Source organism: Monomorium pharaonis, chromosome 3, assembly GCF_013373865.1.
Source record: "Monomorium pharaonis isolate MP-MQ-018 chromosome 3, ASM1337386v2, whole genome shotgun sequence".
Classification (NCBI taxonomy): Eukaryota; Metazoa; Arthropoda; class Insecta; order Hymenoptera; family Formicidae; genus Monomorium; species Monomorium pharaonis.
Genome location: NC_050469.1, coordinates 22442156 through 22463582, shown reverse-complemented (window position 1 = coordinate 22463582; position 21427 = coordinate 22442156). Strand labels below are relative to the sequence as shown.

The 21427-nt window shown below is 36.9% G+C and overlaps 2 protein-coding genes across 3 annotated transcripts in view; one reads left to right on the top strand and one right to left on the bottom strand.

Moving 5' to 3' along the window:
* LOC105834740 (unc-112-related protein) overlaps positions 1-21427 on the bottom strand; it is a 60332-nt gene that overhangs the window by 8820 nt on the left and 30085 nt on the right. The gene's annotated exons all lie outside the window — the stretch shown is intronic.
* LOC105834739 (L-threonine dehydratase catabolic TdcB) lies at positions 5476-14846 on the top strand. Of its 2 annotated transcripts, XM_036284760.1 has the most exons (7): positions 5476-7266; positions 7738-8124; positions 11431-11559; positions 12665-13035; positions 13433-13625; positions 13774-14051; positions 14224-14846. In XM_036284760.1, the coding sequence occupies exons 3-7, from the start codon at positions 11557-11559 to the stop codon at positions 14303-14305; spliced, it is 927 nt and encodes a 308-aa protein (XP_036140653.1). In that variant the 5' UTR covers positions 5476-7266; positions 7738-8124; positions 11431-11556; the 3' UTR covers positions 14306-14846. The 2 variants fall into 2 exon arrangements, with proteins under 2 accessions (XP_036140653.1, XP_028045113.1); XM_028189312.2 differs by having other exon boundaries at positions 5476-7837.

Genomic DNA, 21427 nt, shown 5'->3' with positions numbered 1-21427 from the left:
TCATTATTTTATTTTATTAATTGGAGATGAGCGATTGGAGTTGCTGGAGAATGAATTTGTATTATCGTTCTTATGTCAAGCCAGACTAAGGAAGAAAAATTTATCTTCATGTAACGCGTGTTTCCAGTTGTTTACTTAGTTTGACGCACGAGCAGAGACTCTCGGTTCTCAGGTGAAAGAGCACGAGAGAGCAAGCGACGGGTCGATTCGCTCGACGCAAGAAAACGGACGTCGCATAACAATAACTTGCTGATGTACACACATTGTGTACCGCTAGGAGCGGCACCGTGACATACAAACGGCGACCGGGAATCAACGCGGTCTCTTCTGGTCTCTTCTTCCTGACCAACCGGTCGCAACCCGCATTCCCTGCGCCGGAAATGCGTCGTCGAAACGACGACGGAATAAAAAAAAAAGGGGGAAACGGCAACGGAAATAACGAATTGAGATAAAAACGTGCAATCCATTAACTTAAAACTTAAACGATGTGCATAATGAGTCACGAAAGTGTTCGATGTTCCCTTCAGTCGTTGATTTTGAACGATCGATCTTATACATCGAACGATTAGTTCTTAACGCTCGATTTTAATATTTATTTCTATCGCGTCGGATTGTTAATTTTCAATTTCAAGGTTTACGTAAATTGAGATTTTAATCGATACAGTGAATATATTTCTACATTTGAAGAAGAATCTCATATAATCGTATTAAAAAGATTTAATTACTTGACATCAACGATTTAGGTGACACGAATAATTTTAATTATTTTATATATTGACTCGCTGTAAAATTGCCTTCGTTTTAATTGTCGAAGAATAACAAACTTGAGAGAGAGTACGTGATTGATAGACCTGGCATCGTGGTCGACGTGAGCAACAAGTCGTATACGGGGTGTCCCGCCATTCACGTCGTTTCTTTCACCTATGGATTCTTCGACCGATTTGGAATTGATTTTTTTTCTCGACGATTAGCCGCTTATTGAGCGTTGCTTCGAAGTTTCTTTTTAATTCCAAATGTTAATTCCAGAACTTAATAACCATTGAAATAATTAAAATTAAAACCCTGCTAAGCTACTTGTTAATTAACTAAAAGCGTTATCAATCCCTTGGTATCGATAACCTTTTGGTTTCTATTCAACAATTTTTCAAAATGTTTAATTCTTTTACCGGATTTGTCATAAAAAATGTTATATGATTTCATCACACAAAGACTAATTACATTTAATTTACTTTAAATAACAAAAGCGAAACAAAATAAATTTCTAAATGAATAAACGAAAGCAGGCTTTTACTTTTAAAGAATAAAATGTAACAGCATTTTAAGAAATAATTTGTAATAATAAAGGAATTTACAATTTATAGTAAGCTTTTAAACTTTAAGATTATTAACAACTGACAGATTAATAATATAAATTTAAAGAAATACAGTTTACATGTTGCGTGTGTGTGTGTGTGTGTGTGTGTGAATTAAGTTAATATCTTCATATAGATTCACCTTTCGTTCGTTTCGAAGTGTAAACAATAGGCCAAGGAAAATGAAGACGGACGGATTTTACGAGCCGAGCAGTTACGAAAAGACATAAAATCGTCGAACGCGAATTAGACTTGCGTTTGCGAATTGCTTTTCGTGGCACGTCTCGGTAGCAACGACCGCGATATTTGCGCACGGCACCTATTTATACTCCCTCAAGAGTATGAGTGAGGGGACTCATATGCGACACCCCGAGCGACCCGCCACGTGAAATCTCGACCTCTGGTACGCGGCAAGACAGCCCCGTCTGTTCTCGTTACATCAACGTATCCAGGAGCGGAAGAGTCAAGACGGTTGCCTGATACGAGGCATCCCGTTTTAGCATCCTCGCGTCTGGCTCTGAAGGGTCTGACGCGAGATAGTTTCATCAAGGAAATTCATCCAGCGTGCAATTAGCTCCGTTGATCTTCCGTCTCACGGGTAGCGTGACGACGAAATTACCGAAGCGGAGCGTATATCGATGTAATAACTCCGACGCGAAAGAGGAGGAGGAAAAAAAAACAGGTTGGAAACTGAAACTGGCTGTACGACGTAACGTTTAACGGCACTCTGGTTAACACATGGCCACAGAGATCTCGAAAAAGACCTCGTGGTCGCATTGCGAAGCTGTGTCGACGGACATCCGCCGTAAACGACGAAAGGCTTACGCGCGCAGGGGCACGTGCGGCCTGTGTAAACTCCGAAGGAGCGTTTACAAACGCTGCTCGCAGCGTGAAGGGTGAGCTTTAATAAGGGAACAAAGCGGGGCGCGCACGTGGCGGCGCACCAACATCTCCCTTCGCCCCCTTCGACGAGACATTGCGCGGAAGTCGGGATATAAAATTATGACTCGATAACGAGGCACTCCGTAGTAATCCGTGTAATTATGCAGTAGGAACCGGACCCCTCCCCCCTCTCTCGCTTTCTCTTTTTCTCGCGCGGAATTCCAGCTCGAAAAGCAAGAAGCTTCCTCACAAGTTTTCCCTCGCTGACTCTCTTCATATTTTGCGCGAAGAAACGCGAGAGCTATTCAGCGCTGGGAAAGGGGATTGCAGGGACACGTGCTACCGAGCTCGTTGAGATCATCGAGGAAGGGGAGCAAGACTATCTCAGGGATGAATCGAGGGTGAAACACTGCAGAGATTCAAAGCAGCAGTAATTCCGACGCTGAAAAAAAAAAACGACGTTCATTCCAGTAAATATTTTGCATATGACATTATCCTGTAAAAACTCAAAATTTAGCAAAACAAAAAGAATTGAAATGAGACCATCAGTTATCGTCAGATAAACGTGAGATCGAAATCTAAATCCATTGGAGAATATATTTTTATGCGTGAGTCAAATACTGTTGATTAGTCTTAATAAAAAAAGATTAAAAAACAGAATTGGAAGTATATGTAATTTATATCTTTTGTTATCTGAATTATATTTAACGAAGATTTAAATGATATGCTTTTATATCAAAACACGAGATATCGATAATTGACATGTACGATATCAAATGATATCTCGTATCTTATCTTTTTTTTTTACATATTGCGAAAATTCCACGCGTGATTTATAGAGCTGTAAAAGAGGTGCGTATATATGATAATAATTTAAATAATGTAGAATGAAAAAGATACGTATGTTAATAATCGAGACAGATATAAACAGAGTAGGAATGAGAATTAATTGGAGATATATAAATTAACTACTTATAACATAATATCTCTAATGATTCCTAATGTTTACGATTCTCTGCAATATAATCTAACAGTCATTTCGATGTTCAAACATCATCGTTAACTGCCCTGTTCGAAGGAAAAGACGAAGAAGGCCGTAAATCCGAGTCTGAGTCGCACGCAAACGAAGGCGTTGTCCAAGTTGTCCCCTCGCTACTCGTGTTTCTCGTCCCTCTTCACTTCAAAGTCCAAAGCGTACTTCAACATATTGTCGAGCCACCCTCTTACGGTGTACAAAGGCGTGCGTACATACGATAGTAGCCGGAGTATCGGAACATGGTTTCACTTCCTTTGGCTGTTCGCGCGTTTAATCAAGTTTCTCTTTACAATTTTGTAAACGCTGGGGGCCCCAGAAATAGCAGCGAAATCAAAGCTACAAAGCAACGAAATGTTGAGATGAAGGAAAGAAGAGGCATTATAGTTTCGATGCAATTACAATAAATAAATGAAATTGTTTCCGCAGCTTCTTTATTTACATTTTGAATCATCTATGCGCGGATAAATAAATCAGACGGAAAATTGCTGCATCAAAGGCTCCTATTTCTTTAATTTATCTGTAAATGCATCGTGAATTACGTGACTTAAATTGGAAACGTAAGTAGGCAGCAATTAAGGCCTAAGGGGTTACTCAGTCGACGGCAAAGGCGAAAGATATGCAAATTAGTGAACCTGTTGCGCTGGGTTCTATTTAAACCAAATCCCCCTTGTATCGTTGCGTTATAGTATAATCGGATTTTCATGGTACGACCGATTGAATCGTGGGGTGGAGGGAAAAAGGGAGCGCAATCGCTTTGATTGATGTCGTGATTACATTGCTAGTGGCGTAAGGTAGTAGAAATGCGTAACTTTAGAAAAATACTTCGACACTTATCGTTTACCTTATATAACCGTAATACATATCAGTAGTCTACCAGAAGTATTAATCAAATTATATAAGTAAAAAAATTTAAATAAATATATATAAAAATATAAATGAAGATATATTATCCAATATATTGATTAATATATATAAAATTATATGTCGGATATATATGAGTTTAAAAGATCTGCAAAAGAAAGGTTTTAATATAAAAAAATAAAAAGTGATTAATCGAACTTCCGTTAAAAAGGTTGATTATTCAAGCAAAAGCTTCGTTGTAGAATCCATAGACAAAGTTCTGCTGTGAAACACTATGAGAAGATTGTGACATAACAGAGGGGGGAAATTTAAGATAGCAAAAAAATTGCTTTCGTATGCTATGGCTTAATTGCTCTAAAATAAGCGCTTACTCAGACCCGACGCTTTTAACTCAGCTTAATCCGTTTGTAACGCCGCGTAGCTCCATATGTACCACTGTATGTAATTTAATACTGCGCGAGATGGGAGATCAGCCGCGAAACGATCAGTTTCATGAAGAGACTTTAAGAGAAACATCCTACATTACGTTCTGGCATTCTATAATTAGATTTCTAGAGACGGAAATTTTTATTTAATTCATTGCCCAGATAAAATTTCGTATTATTTATCATATATTTTCATTATTCGTTAATTATATAATTTGCATTATCCGTTATTTTTACTGCTTCTTATTTCAGTTATATTATTCATTTATTCGTTGTTAAGAATGCAAAAGTAACCTTTGGTACATCAAATAAACGACCGCAAGGTTGAAACAATTAGCAACAGGGTGATCCCTAACGACATAAACTTGCGTGTTTGCGCTCAAGGATTGAAAACAGAATTTTCTACCCGTGAGAGGTATTATTATGCGTTTCTGGGAGCCGCGTTATTACGTGAGTAACATGCTACGCGGTAATTTTATGACATGAACGGATGTAATTACTGTATAAATAAAACTATACGATAGTATAAAAAATTTTTTTTTGAATTAACTCAATGTAAGATAAAATGTAAGATAAAATGAAATTTGCCTACTTTTCATTTGTTATTCGCACAATTAGATACTAAAATAAATGTAATCACGTGCTGTCAAGAATTTTGAAAAATAATACGAAAAGATTCTGAATTAAAAAAAAAGTCTCAAAAAATTTTAAAAACTTAACAATGGTAATTTATCATAAGCATATTAAACGTGATTTAAATAAATTTATTTTGAATAAAATAGTAATTTGGCAATTAAATATTAATTTTTCTTATTTAGAAAAAATTAAAAATTAATTAATTTCAAGTTCTATAAATTTTAAATTATAATAAAGTAACTTTATCTTTTTGCAACTATTAATAGTATTTATTTTGCTTATTTTATTCTAAAAATAAAGTCAAATTAATCAAAACAGAGTTATCTTTTTTTTTTCAATTTATCATGGCACTAAATTCTACTATTTGTATTTTCAACTAAGTCTTGAAAGTCTTACAGACGTAGGTTAATGGAACTTTATAAGACTGCATGTAGTGGAGTGTCACGTGGTATTGATTGATTGCTCGGACGTGTGCAACAGGTGTCTATTTAATGCAGCTTGCATCATCATGCATTGAAATTACTATTCTATGAAAGTATTTACGAGAATAAAATAAGGGATACTCTGATATTGATAGCATAATTGAAGAAAAAAAGACTACTAAAAAAAAGTACATAGAAACATAAACCAGATCTTGCATACAAAAATATTATAATCATAAATATTATATTATTCTTTGACGATGTTGAACAATTTATTTTATACAAATTACATAAAACGCAAAGATATAATCAATTCGATTTTCGAAACAAGTGTTTTTTTTTTAAATAAAGTCGAAGCACGCGAGAAAAACCCCGTTATATGTTCTTGATTTATCTCTCGATCTACTTAGAAGCTACTACTTTTACGATTAGGCATAAAGGAATACTATTAAGGCGTTTGAAAGTAAGGTTTTGAACGCACGTAGGAGTGCAAAGCGAATCCTTTCCTTTCTTGGTATGCTCGGGAGGTAGATATCACCGTCATCGAGAGATCTTACGCACGCAACAGGTACCCGATTAAAAATGTTTCCCACGTTTTACGTTCCCCATCGTTAAGCTTGAGATAAACTAACGAAATAACGGGCACGTTCGAATTTACCGGAAGGCACGAAAGTCTGAAAAAAAAAATGCACCGCTCTTTTCTTCCGTTTCGTTCACTCGCCACAGCGAGTCTCTCAAATGATCTAATGCAGCTTTTATGCAGCAGCAACGTGATGTTCCTCAAAACATCATAGATCGTTACTGCTTTCATTAGGAAGTTCACGAAAGAATCGGCATTGTAATGCGTGGCGATCGTGATGTCCATTTTAGAATAAAAATGATGAAAAGGAGAAAACAGGTGACGCGACAATAACGCTACCTGTATGGACTTCCTCCGTGTGTGAATGAATATGTATATTGAATTTAATTAGCGAGTCAAGGCCGCGACAATATTGTTTCCATTGCAAACGTACCGTCGGCGTCGTCATCGTCGTTGCTATCGTCATTCTAGAATCTGATGCCGTTCACGCTTTCCAGAGACAGCACACCGATGTGTGTGTTTGATTAGCGATTAAAACTCTCCTCTTACAGCATTAAGACGACACAAATAATAAAATCGTGTAACAAGAAAAAAATAACGGAAAATCGTAATAAATATGTTTACCTATTTATCAACTTATCGTTGATAAACAGTGTGGTTTATTAAATTTTTTTGTAAGGAATTTATTACTTTTAACATTTGTATTTACTTAACGACATTAAACTCTCTTTCTCTAACTTTCAGCAAAGCAGAAAGAGCAAGAGAGAGAGAGAGAAGAGAGTGAAAAGTGAACGTGAGTCTGCAGAACGCGGAAGAATATTTTCCAGTTGTTACTATCTAATCGGCATCTGCGCAACGAGATTAAGATATGTACAGAGTAACGCTTGTCTTGCATTAGATACTAATCGTTAGTCGGGTTTCACGCGAGTTTGTTATTTAAAGTAGGTGCACAATCGCCGTTAGCAATCAACAAATGTGTATAAGCATGTCTATACACATATGTACACATCGTAATTCTCAATGTTTCGAGAGATGAGAGATAATAATTGAATTGTCTTGTCTTACTAAAAATGTGAGCAGTTTTGACAAATAAATTTCTGTTTTAATTTGTAGCATCACTTTAATTCCATATTTTAGATAGAAACGCGACTAATAAAAACAATATTTTCTTTTTACTTCTAAATTTATTATCTAGAAATATTATTTATAATTTTTGTTAATTTTTCGAGGCCGAAATACACAGTCAAAGGATAGATGTTTCGATAAGAGACAATAATTAAATTTTCATTATAAATGTAACCTACAAATAAATTTCGAATTATCTGACATTTGTGGCATCGTTTTAATTTACCATTTTTTAAAACAACGATTTTTTAAAGTTAACATTTCAATTTTTTGTTAATTTTTCGAAGTCAAATCTATATAACCAAAGATAAACAGATGAATATAAACGAATAATTGTCGATCATATTTTCTCGTGATATTTCTGCCAGATGTGTGGAATTAAATTAAAAATGATAACATTTCATTAATGAATAAACAGGAAGGCGAAAATCATGGTCTTCGGTCGCATTAAGAAAGATCGTTCTGGAATTTCTGAAGCGTGGGAGGCTACCGGTAACATGTCGACCATGTGAAATCAGGTCAGGAACACTCCTTGCGTTCGATATTCGGTACGTTCTGTAAAATGATCGATACGACAGTTTTGCGTGAAATTCTTAGGGAGAAAAAAGATATTAAAAAACGGATAGCACGAAGAAGAAAAAAGTATAGCTGGCTTGTACAAGACAAAAGTTTGGCAAAAGATTGCCGCTAAAATCTCGCGTCGAAATGATGGGAATGATGTAACCAGATGTGGCGGACACCGTGTAGACATCGTACACAAGCGTTGTTGAAAACACACAGCGAATAGGTGGAAGATACCGAGAATGTGAGTGTAGCGGTAGATAAGGACGAAAGCAGGGACGTATCGATCTCGTCGACGAAAATGTGGGCCGATATACGCGGGTGTGTCTAACGAATTAGACCAATTGGACGTAGTTATTGCAGAAAGAAACCAAGTTTAAAACGTAATCTTTCGAATGCAATTGTTTTAAGCGAATGTTAAAAATAAAACCTTATAATGATATCGAATTTAGAATAAAATCATTTTAGCTTTTTTTTTTAATAAAAAAATTATAAAAATAGTTATAAAATGTAATATTTATAAAATAACTATTTTTATCATATAACAATTTATTTCTGATAATCGGGTAATCGGATATGAGTAATATTTTATACGATATAGAGTTAAAAGAAACTTATAAAAATTATATAAAAGGATTTTTATAATTGGAATGAAAAGCTTCATTACTATAAATTAATTACTTGATTCCTTCTCGAATAATTACGTCCGATTCACACCAGAGTCTCGGCTTATCGAATGATTGGCGTAATTAATACGTCATTCATTGGCATTAATTGCTTCTAATTAAACTCTAATTTTCGAGAACGTACGTGATCGTCTCTCGATTAACAACAGACTTGATCAAGCTCTTTTTCCATCAAATGTTTCTTTCTGAGATGTTCGAGTAACTCTTGTAATTGTTTGAAGAAGAGACTTATACTTTTCTGTTATACTATATATTTCTATATCGTATAATCTAAATTTCTTAAATAGAGAGGCTAACATCACAAAGTTTCTTGACATTCATCCAAGAGGAAACAAAAGATAATAAAATAGAAATTGTACAAGAAACAACATTTAAATTTAGATGTGTTGGTAATAATTACATGTATTTCCAATGTCGGATTCAGGTACGATGGATACGTACGTGCGTCGCCTACGCGCACTATCACACGAGATGAAAGATTGCAGGAAGTGCTTTTGCATAATCCTACGTGTATTATAGTGACGTGCCTATATTCGTAACGGTCCTTAGAAGTCCGCCTCCACAGTGAACGGAAAACCGCTATACGCAAAAATGTTTTCGGTGTTGCATGACCATACGTAAGACAAGGAATTAAAGTAAAAAAAACTTTGTCGAAATCAACAATAATGCAAATGTCTCTAAAAATTTCCAAAATATAAAAAAAATAATTACAGCAACCAAATAATAAAATTTCTTATTAACAAAGCCATGTTGGATAAAAAAAATTAAAGCTTTCCTGACATTTTTGTCTAAATATTTTTTAGTATTCCATTAATTCCATTAATTTTTTGTTTTTATTATAACATTGTTAATACAGTTTACAATAGAAAAAAAAAATTTTTGTGGTATATAAACAAACAAAAGCTCAATAACAATATATTACATTAATTCTAACCGACCGTAATATGTTAAACATATCAATGAGTTATAAATTGCCTAACGGTCTATATCAGATCTTAGTGATGGATAATTCTTTTATTAAATTTAATTTTCCTAGCTTTATATTAAACTGCGCACCGACAGGATTCGGCTCAATACTTTGCAAAATTTGTGATACTCTTTTAAAATCTATCTACACTTTTAATTTTATTTTTATTATACAATTGATAGAGCGTGTAAAAATTATATATTTTCATGAATGAGACTTTTGATCATCAAAAGGGCAAAAGAAAGAATAGCGTCGAGAAAATTCTTTAACAAGGACTCCGTACAAGCGAATAGCCAACACATGTACAATTATATGGATGACGAGGGACGGCGGGAGCGATTGAGAGTGCCGGTCAGAGGGAGAAAAGGGATGCGAGGAACATGTGGAAAAAAAACGATAGTCCCACAAAGAGAGGGAGGAAGATGAATGAACGGCAAAAGCGAGCGGAGAGCAACATACGAAGGGGAAGGAGGGTGAAACAGAGGACAATAAATGTCAGAACAACGACCTTCTTGGTGGCTGGTCGGACAGAACGTTGACCATCGCAGACAAAATTCTCACCGCAATACCCGAATCCGAAATTGATGAACCTTGCTCATTTTAATAGATAGATAGATTTTTTCTTTTTTCTTTTATTGGAAACACAATATCCAATTACAGACACAATATCCAATCTTCAATTTTTTTTATCAGCTACTTGCTTTTAGAAACTTTATCATTGCATTACTTACATTTAAAAGTTTCCGTACACAATTTCAAAAAAGAGAGAGAGAGAGAGAGAGAGTTTTGTTTCACTATACATTTTTAACAATGTGTATAACTAGATATTTTTAAATTTTAATAATAAAAATTATACTGCCTGAAAAACTTATATAATTCATTCTTTATTAACTACAATTGATATTTAAGAAACATGTATTAATTTTTATTTTAAATAATTATTGTTATTAGATTAAATTAGTTTTAATATATATAAAATGTCAGATACAAATATGTACTTAAGAATCGGACATTGATCGGACCCAAAATAATTGCATTGCAATATTAAAGCTATTCATAAAAGTTTATAATTTTAAATAAATTTAATTAAAAACATAAAATACTCAATATTAATTTTTATAAAATCAACATAAAGAGAAAAAAAATGAAACAAAATATAAAAAACAAAATATAAAAAATCTAAAGATAAAGCCTAAGATAAAAATTAGAATTTAGAACGCAGAAATAAATAAGTTTTCATATGAGACGTTACAGCAAATCAGTTTCTCTATGTTTTCATTATATCGAGTAAAGTTGGTTCGATAGTAAAATAAACATAGTTACAGCAAAAGAAACAAACAGAAATATCGAAAGAGGACGAAAGATAAGTTGTTAATAACGTCTGTTCTCGAGAAGAGATTAGTTTTCGACAGGAACAACGTTGAGTTTGAAGTAATTCTTTTAATATTAACGTGCAACTGCATAATAAAAGTGATTTTTATTGAAACAGTAATTTTTTATTTTATACATCTGTGTTTTATTCTAAGAAAAGAAACAGAAATATGGAAAGAGAACTAAGAGAAAATACTCCCTCGCTCTTATCATATTATTATACACTAATTTTCCCAGTGTATAGACACAGAATAGAAAGACCACGTTATCCAAATCACGATTGGGTATTTAAAAAATTTAACAGATTATACTTTTAAAACTTAATTTTCAATCCGCGTCCACTAATGTGATATTCTATATTTTAAAAATAGCTATTAGAAATCGAGAACAATATTTCTTTGTTCAAATGTTAATCTAATTATGAATATTCGAAGCAACACAGAGAAGTAATATATCGTGGCACGCAGTATATTACTTCTATTCATCGAAAATGTGAAGTGGCTAATTCAATTCTTCTTTTTTGCAGTTAATAATTGAAAAAGGTTATCCGAGTCCACAAAGGGAATTTTTCTGGCATCAATATATTTCGTATGAGAAAATCAGATCGGCGTTGTTTGAAATACGAGAATGGTGTATAAGAACGCCATTGCGCATGGTAAATAATTCTATAAAATATTCTTAATTTAACTGTTTGTACTTTGTAATTTTAGCAAAATTTATTTTAAAAAAGTTTAAAATCTGTAATGTAAATCGTAATTACAGTTCTAATAACACCGTGCCTCTTAATCACAAGATTCTTATAAATCTTACAATACATGAACATGTGCAAAAATAAGAAATAAGTAGTTTAAAATATGTAGTTTCCAATTTTATATATTAATAAGTAAGTTAATTAAAATTAAAATAATTTAATATTTTAAATTACATGCACCTAATTAATGTAAATTCAAAAATTACTTTAAATAATAATTTGTCTCCGTTACTCGCAAAATACAATATACTAGATGCTACTGAAAAGATGTTGCATTCTTTCTAAACTATTCTGCCAAATCGATGTTAAGACATTTTTCGTGGAAGATTTTTTAACATAGTATATAGATAAATCTTTTGCAATTTTAATGTGCGTTAAAATAAATAGTATGAAGAAAGAGCGTGTGTATTAATTTTTGTTACAAACTTGATAAAAGTGCTACATAAATTTTCACAAAACGCTTTAGCAAGCGTTTGGAAAATTCCTTTGGTTTAATGGTAACCTTCAAAAAAATCTTTATAAGTTTCTAGTAAAAGATTTAACGTTTTAAAGATGGTCAATTAAAGATGATAATTGTTTCTAACATTCTTCGATCGGCACAACGTCTAGATAACACTGCAAAAGTATGTCTCTGTAGCACTATACTTTTATCAAGTTTGTAACAAATTTGATGTTGTTTCTTTACATTATTTTTAACGCAGATTGAAAAATCGTAAATGACATTAAACACAATGTCAAATAATTGCGAACAGAAAACGCACAATTTAACTTTCATCGTTTTTTTGTAGCAGACTACTTTAAAATTAAATGTATATGCAGCACTGTTTAGAATGTTATATAATAATTATTAGTAATTAAAACAAGTATTTGGAAAGTTTTCCACGAGGTTTTAGATAAGAATTAATATATAAATCCGTAATCCATGCACGATTAATAAAAATGGTAATGCGCAATTAATGAAAAATTGTTTAAGGGCAACCTTTAACCGAATCTAACATAATTGTTTCAGAGCTCGTTACTACAGAATAAAGGTTTCAATATCTATTTGAAGAGTGCGTATTGCAACGAAAATGATCCAAATCTGAACAGCATTAAAACACGAGGCGTGATTTATTCTCTGCAACAGTTAACGGCCGAGCAGAAAAGCAAGGGAGTGATAGCGATCTCAACGGGTAGCTTCGCTTATCCTCTCTGCTCTTTCGGACGAAGATTTGGTATACCGGTGACGGTGGTGATGCCGCAAGATGCAGCAGAGGAAAGAAAAGTCAGAATGTGTAGAGATCTCGGAGCCAGAGTGATAATTAAGGGTAGAAATATAACAGAAGCACATGTTAGCGCTTTGCGTACGGCCCAAGCGGAAGGCTTGTTTTATCTCGACGGGTATTCTTTTTTTAAAAATAAAATTTCAATTAGATTAAAATACAATTTCATTAAGACATGATACGTACCGGTAATTACGAAAGTGGTCTAAGTAAAAAAAAGTAGTCTAAAAATAGTCTTAGGTAAAAAAGTCACATATTTCTTGAAGAACGAAAAATATAAGACTTCCACTATTTTTACAATCATTGACACATGTATGCATCGATTCAGTTTCTGTATCTAATAAATTTCATTTTATTGTTCAAAAATTAATTAAAATTAAAAACATTAATTATGTATTTATTTACTTTATATTGCATTTTATTATTGTTTCGAAGTAGTTTTCTATTTTTCTTTATTATATTCTTAATTTTATCTAATTCCATGGCCGAATTATTCAACGACATTTTTTGGATAGAAACGATCATCCATACATGATCGTAGGTCAAGCCACTTTTGGCATAGAATTGGATGAAATAAGGGATGAGAAAGGACAAATGAAAAAGTTTCCATTGGATGCAGTGATATTACCGACGAACATTAATGGCTGCAATTTAACAATGGGTCTTGCGTTGGCTATCAAACAGTGGCATCCAAATATAAAAATTATTGTAAGTTTTTTTTATAATCAATATGATGCCAATAGTTTCACATTTTAATCTAATGAGTCACATGATTCATCTCATGAAAATAACTACTTCTACTTTAGATAAATTTTTATGGATTATATATATTATATATATATGTTAATTCCCTTAGGAGATCTGTAGTGAACAAAATAATTCTTTGATCCAAGATGTTAGAAAACAAACGCTTTCGACTACCGAATTAAAAGATAGCCCGAGGACTTTCTGGGGACATAAGAATATAGATTGTTTACCAAATTGTTGGATTAATTTGTTTAGTACAGTATCTGAGAAATTTGTTCAAAAAGCAGCCGATCTTCTACTAGAAAAAGAAAACATTATTGACTCTTATGCAGCAATTGGTTTAGCTGCAATTTTAAATGGTCAACTTGATGATTTAAAAGGAAAAAAGTGAGTGTAAAATTTCTTTTATAAATGCACGTAACATTCAAAAAAATTGTTTACTTATGTAGTGGTGAGTTTAATGACAATAAAACACACCAGCAGATTTCTATTATATTTAATGTAAAGGAATTTATAATATTATCTGGTGATATTTTGTAATCCTCTCTGTTCGTAATAGCGTGCTGATACCTCTATTCGGTAGAATGGACTCGTTCATGGATCTTACGAATAAACCTGGTTCTTCAAGGGAGGTTAATTAGAGATCGTTATACTTCTGAACAGATTACTGATTAAGATAAATTGTAATAAAATTGTGCGTACTTATGGTAAATATTCAGGTAAACATTTGTAAACTTAAGAATGCAGAACCAGTCCGTATAACTTCGTAATCTCTAAATTACAATTAGTGAAAAATCACTAAAATCAGTAAAAATACACTGATTTCAGTGGTATACTTATAACTTGTCAATCAGTGAAATAAATACACTGATCTTTTAATGATTATACTAATTTTGCAGTAAAAATCACTAAAAGTCAGTGGATAATTACTAATTATCACAGTTATGAGTATACCACTGCAAATCAATGAAAATACACTAATTGCAATTTGAAGAGTAGACAAAACTTGATCAAAATTACGAAGGAAACTTCAATATTGAATTTATGTTAAATCAAATAGCTGATGTAAAATTTCTTAAAAATTTTATATTAATATACTGGATATACTTATATTTTTATAAACACAATGTAAATATAAACATTACTCTTGCCACTAATAAACATTAGAGATACCCTATAAAAGTAATTGGTTTAATTTGATATATGTGATACATGATTTATCATACAAATGTTACTTTTGTACTAATGCACTGAAAAACATTTATTATTAAATAAATATATTGCTTTTAGTATCATTTCCATGATTTAAATAAATAAATAAATAATTTTATTCTGCGCCTATTAAGTGCGCCTACTTAAGTTTAAATAAATATAATATTATATAAAGGCGCACTTGTTAAGAAATTTTTTGCATAATATAGAAAGTACGAGAAAAAAAATTCATGGCGTGTCAACGAGAATTCGCAGAACAATTGCAAAAAATTTACGTATGTAGTTGCGGTTCTGGTTTGCATGCGCAATAAAATTGTTCTCAAATTTTCCCGAAACCATTAGGCAACTTGAGGAGAAACATGGCGTCGTATGATAAATTTGGTTTATGGCGTCTGCCACTCTCCTTCTCTTCAGCCCTCCCGAGGGGAACTGGGTCACAGTAAATATATTTATAGAAAAGGAGTTTCTCCCGAAGGTGGGGATGTGACTAGCAAATCATGGAGAGATATTATTGGATCCTTGTGATACTAGTTGCGGATCTCTGTCTTCTTCAAACAAATTGTCAAGTTGGTGCGCCTCAAAAAGGTAACTTATACTGAGAAAAAAATGTGTGACATTTGTGACTACATATAATTGCATATAGAAAAATAATTATAGTCAGCATCAGGCCATAGGAATATCATTTTTATAGTAATTATTACTATAATAACGGTAATAATACTTATGATTATTGTTTTACAGTACGACTTATTATATAAAAATCTCCATTTTGGTTATGACAATAATATTATAAGTTGCATAGATCAATATTATGGATATGAGAACTTTAATATAATTTAAACAAACTATACCTTATATTTAACAATTCTAAGAATATGGTTTAATCCAAAAATGACTATAAATTATAGTGATGTTATGGTTACTGCAACTATTTTTTCTCTTGGTGTAGCAGATAGTAAAAGAAGACTTTAAAAACATCTTCTTCGGAAGTACACGGTCAAAATAGACTTTTACGATTGTTTTCTTTCAGCCGAAACGCGCGATAATGTAAAATCCAACTTAATTAGAACGTAAAGTGACTGACAATACTTAATCCTTAAACTAAAAATACTCAAATTACTATACACACACAATTTTAAAAATAGTAAAGAATAAGAAATTGGAACAGAAATAAGAAGCTCATTTCTCTCGATTAGCGAAAAATTGGATCAAGATTTGTGAAGATTTATATGTTTTTGTAGAAGTCAACAATCACGACAATTGTTATTATTTTTTGTATAATTCTCTTAATTAATTAAATTCGTGACCTATCAATTACGAACATCGCGCGTCTACAATTGATGAAACCTACCGTTGAATGTATTTCTTACTCGCGCCCATCCCATTCCGGCTGGCTTGATCCTCCGACGCACACGTGAAAAGGGTCGCCGCGGGGGTGCGAGGGAATTCAAAGCACGATCGCGAGACAAATCGATTTCACCCTCGGCTGCGGCCGTCGTCACAAAAGCGGCTATCCCGAGCGGATCGCCGGTGTGCCGGGAACCCGGCACCGTTTTCCGCGCGACGCCGCCGTGCGAAAGCGAGCGGAAAAGGCGGGAGAGAACGAGGGGGAAAAATAGCCGGATAGAAGGCAAGTGCAATTAGTCGCTCCACGGGAAATGCACGCGGTAATGAGACACGGCCGAGCCGTGTTGAATTCGCATCCCCACTTCCGGCGATATAATTCCGGCGCGTTGTTCCTCTTTTCATTCTTTTTATCAAGAATTTCTTATAGAAATACATTTTTTTTTAACTTAACGTCTCACAATCATATTATATATTATGAAATATAATATTTTTCTGTTCGATCATCTCAGATATATGATCAATCGCTTTCAAACTTGATTTATACATTTTAAATATAATTAGATCAAACTTCAATTAATAACTTAATTATTAAATTAATGTGATTATTTAATTCATTCGACGGTAACAGATTTCATATATCAAACGAGATTGTTATTGCTGATCATAATCTGACACGCGGTTGCTCTTTTTTGGTAGCGAAAGAAAGTCACCCAAGTCATTTTTCGAGTCGTTTTCGTTGCACGATGAAATCGCAACCGGAACGCCGACAACACGTCATAAATTCGCACGGCTCGTAAAGACTACTCGCGTAAAGGTTTATGTGGAAAATAACCTTTTCTGGTCGCGAGAACCAGCGAGAGAAAGGGGTTTTAACATTGCAAAATATGTTCGTGTCGCGAAAGTTAGCTCGAGGCTAGGGAACGAATAGAATACGATGACTGTCATTCGTTTTGTCTCCTGATCAATCTATCAGTGCTCCTTTCATCCGGCCCTCTTTCCGGTATATTTATGTGGTACAGGACTCTTTCCTTTCCTCCGAAAAGTCACCCCTCTGTCAGGGCGATAAAAAAAGAGGCATAAACTCAGTATCGTAAATCAGCTGCGAAGTTGCTTGAATTGTAGCTATTCCGAAAGAGTAATTCTTGCTAATAAATTCTTACATCCTTTTAAAAGAAAGAATTTTTTTCGTTGTTTAATGAAAAGTATAATTAAAACTAGACTACATCGAAAGAAAGAGTTTGGTAATAATAATCAAGCTTTGAAATAATTATAATTAAATGTTGAATTAATATAATCAAATATCAGTAATATTAAATACTTATACATATTATTAGTAATCAATCGGTTACTAAAGGATTACTAAATATTCATGAGAGAGAAAAATAGTTGCAGCAACCATAATATCACTATAATTTATAGTCCTTTTTGGACTAAATCACATTTTTAGAGTTGTTCAATAATCAAAATTATAATTTGTCTGAGCTATATTAAAGTTTTCATAATCATAATATATAATAATCATAGTCTGTGTTACTTATAATATGATATGTCATAGCCAAAATCAAAATTTTAATATAACTAGAACATTACAAGCGCGCGCTGCGCGCGCGCTATTTGACTTTTTACTTTAAAAATAATAATAATTACAATTTGATTTTCTCTATCTTTTGTTTACATTAATCAAACGTCTTCTGCAATTTTAAATAAAAAAATGTAAAGTTTAATTATACATACATATCTACATACCTACCTACATACATACATACCAACATACATACCTACTTGCATACTTACTGCTATCTAGCTACCTAGCTACCTAGCTACCTAGCTACATATTTATCTAGTTACGCTCGCTCGTTTGGTCCCTCTCTTCCACCTTTTTTCACTTACTCACTCACACACTCAGTCACTCACTGGCTCACTCCTCGCTTACTTCTCGCTCACTCACTTGCTTAGTCCTGGCTCACTCCTGGCTCACTCCTGAATCACTCCCGACACACTCCCGGCTCACTCCCGGCTCACTCCTCGCTCACTCCTCGCTCACTCCTCACTCACTCCTTGCTCACTCCTCGCTCACTCACTCGCTCACTCCTCGCTCACTCCCGGCTTACTCCCGGCTCATTCTTGGCTCACTCCTCGCTCAATCCCGGCTTACTCCCGGCTCACTCCCGGCTCACTCTTGGCTTACTCCTCGCTCACTCCTCGCTCACTCCTCGCTCACTCACTCGCTCACTCCTGGCTCACTCACTCGCTCACTCCTCGCTCACTCACTCGCTCACTCCTGGCTCACTCCCGGCTCACTCCCGGCTCACTCCCGGCTCACTCCCGGCTCACTCCTCGCTCACTCACTCGCTCACTCCTCGCTCACTCCCGGCTCACTCCCGGCTCACTCCCGGCTCACTCCTCGCTCACTCCCGGCTTACTCCCGGCTCACTCCCGGCTCACTCTTGGCTTACTCCTCGCTCACTCCTCGCTCACTCCTCGCTCACTCCTGAATCACTCCCGGCTCACTCCCGGCTCACTCCTCGCTCACTCCCGGCTTACTCCCGGCTCACTCCCGGCTCACTCCTCGCTCACTCCTCGCTCACTCCCGGCTCACTCCCGGCTCACTCCCGGCTCACTCCTCGCTCACTCCCGGCTTACTCCCGGCTCACTCCCGGCTCACTCTTGGCTTACTCCTCGCTCACTCCTCGCTCACTCCTCGCTCACTCCTCGCTCACTCCTCGCTCACTCCTGAATCACTCCCGGCTCACTCCCGGCTCACTCCTCGCTCACTCCCGGCTTACTCCCGGCTCACTCCCGGCTCACTCTTGGCTTACTCCTCGCTCACTCCTGAATCACTCCCGGCTCACTCCTCGCTCACTCACTCGCTCACTTCTCGCTCACTCACTCGCTCACTCCTGAATCACTCCCGGCTCACTCCTCGCTCACTCACTCGCTCACTTCTCGCTCACTCACTCGCTCACTCCTGGCTCACTCCCGGCTCACTCCCGGCTCACTCCCGGCTCACTCCCGGCTCACTCCCGGCTCACTCCCGGCTCACTCTTGGCTTACTCCTCGCTTACTCCTCGCTCACTCCTCGCTCACTCCTCGCTCACTCATCGCTCACTCCTGAATCACTCCCGGCTCACTCCTCGCTCACTCACTCGCTCACTCCTCGCTCACTCCTCGCTCACTCCTCGCTCACTCCTGAATCACTCCCGGCTCACTCCTCGCTCACTCACTCGCTCACTCCTCGCTCACTCACTCGCTCACTCCTCGCTCACTCCCGGCTTACTCCCGGCTCACTCCCGGCTCACTCTTGGCTTACTCCTCGCTCACTCCTCGCTCACTCCTGAATCACTCCCGGCTCACTCCTCGCTCACTCACTCGCTCACTTCTCGCTCACTCACTCGCTCACTCCTGGCTCACTCCCGGCTCACTCCCGGCTCACTCCCGGCTCACTCCCGGCTTACTCCCGGCTTACTCCCGGCTCACTCCCGGCTCACTCTTGGCTTACTCCTCGCTCACTCCTCGCTCACTCCTCGCTCACTCCTCGCTCACTCCTGAATCACTCCCGGCTCACTCCTCGCTCACTCACTCGCTCACTCCTCGCTCACTCACTCGTTCACTCCTCGCTCACTCCCGGCTTACTCCCGGCTCACTCCCGGCTCACTCCCGGCTTACTCCCGGCTCACTCCCGGCTCACTCTTGGCTTACTCCTCGCTTACTCCTCGCTCACTCCTCGCTCACTCCTCGCTCACTCCTCGCTCACTCCTGAATCACTCCCGGCTCACTCCTCGCTCACTCACTCGCTCACTCCTCGCTCACTCACTCGTTCACTCCTCGCTCACTCCCGGCTTACTTCCGGCTCACTCCCGGCTCACTCCTCGCTCACTCACTCGCTCACTCCTCGCTCACTCACTCGCTCATTCCTGGCTCACTCCCGGCTCACTCCCGGCTCACTCCTCGCTCACTCCCGGCTCACTCCCGGCTCACTCCTCGCTCACTCCCGGCTTACTCCCGGCTCACTCCCGGCTCACTCTTGGCTTACTCCTCGCTCACTCCTCGCTCACTCCTCGCTCACTCCTGAATCACTCCCGGCTCACTCCTCGCTCACTCACTTGCTCACTCCTCGCTCACTCACTCGCTCACTCCTCGCTCACTCCCGGCTTACTCCCGGCTCACTCCCGGCTCACTCCTCGCTCACTCACTCGCTCACTCCTCGCTCACTCCCGGCTCACTCCCGGCTCACTCCTCGCTCACTCCCGGCTTACTCCCGGCTCACTCCCGGCTCACTCTTGGCTTACTCCTCGCTCACTCCTCGCTCACTCCTCGCTCACTCCTGAATCACTCCCGGCTCACTCCTCGCTCACTCACTCGCTCACTCATTCGCTCACTCCTCGCTCACTCCCGGCTTACTCCCGGCTCACTCCCGACTCACTCCCGGCTCACTCCTCGCTCACTCCCGGCTCACTCCCGGCTCACTCTTGGCTTACTCCTCGCTCACTCCTCGCTCACTCCTCGCTCACTCCTTGCTCACTCACTGGCTCACTCCTCGCTTACTCCTCGCTCACTCACTCACTCACTTACTTACTCCTCACTCACTCTCATTCACTCACTCACTCACTCCTCACTCACTCCTCACTCACTCACTCACTCACTCACTTATTTATTCACTTACTCCTCACTCACTTCTCACTTACTCTCACTCACTCTCACTCACTCTCACTCACTCACTCCTCACTTACTCTCATTCAGTCACTCACTCACTCCTCACTCATTCCTCACTCACTCCTCACTCACTTTTCACTCACTCCTCACTCACTCACTCACTCTCACTCACTCTCACTCACGCAAGCACCCCATCCAAGTCGCTTACCCATGTGCACACTGCAAACAAAGTAAAGTTCACATATGTTTGCAGGTTTTCAATACAATGTCTGGTAACGGAATTAATAGTTACTCATTTTACAAGTACACCCATAAAAAAAGTAAACAAAGCATTGCTTCGCTGTGGTCACACACAAACACACACACACACATTTAAATTTTTGTCTACAAATTATGGATTTCCTACTTACCGACATTTAAAAAAAATTTTTTTGAGTTGCCAAAAATTTTTGCATATGTTTTTTTTTCACTAAATAAAATTTCCAAAATTTGAACTAAATTGGAGATTGATCCGTTTCGGAAGCTAAATTATTTGTACATATTTTTATGTC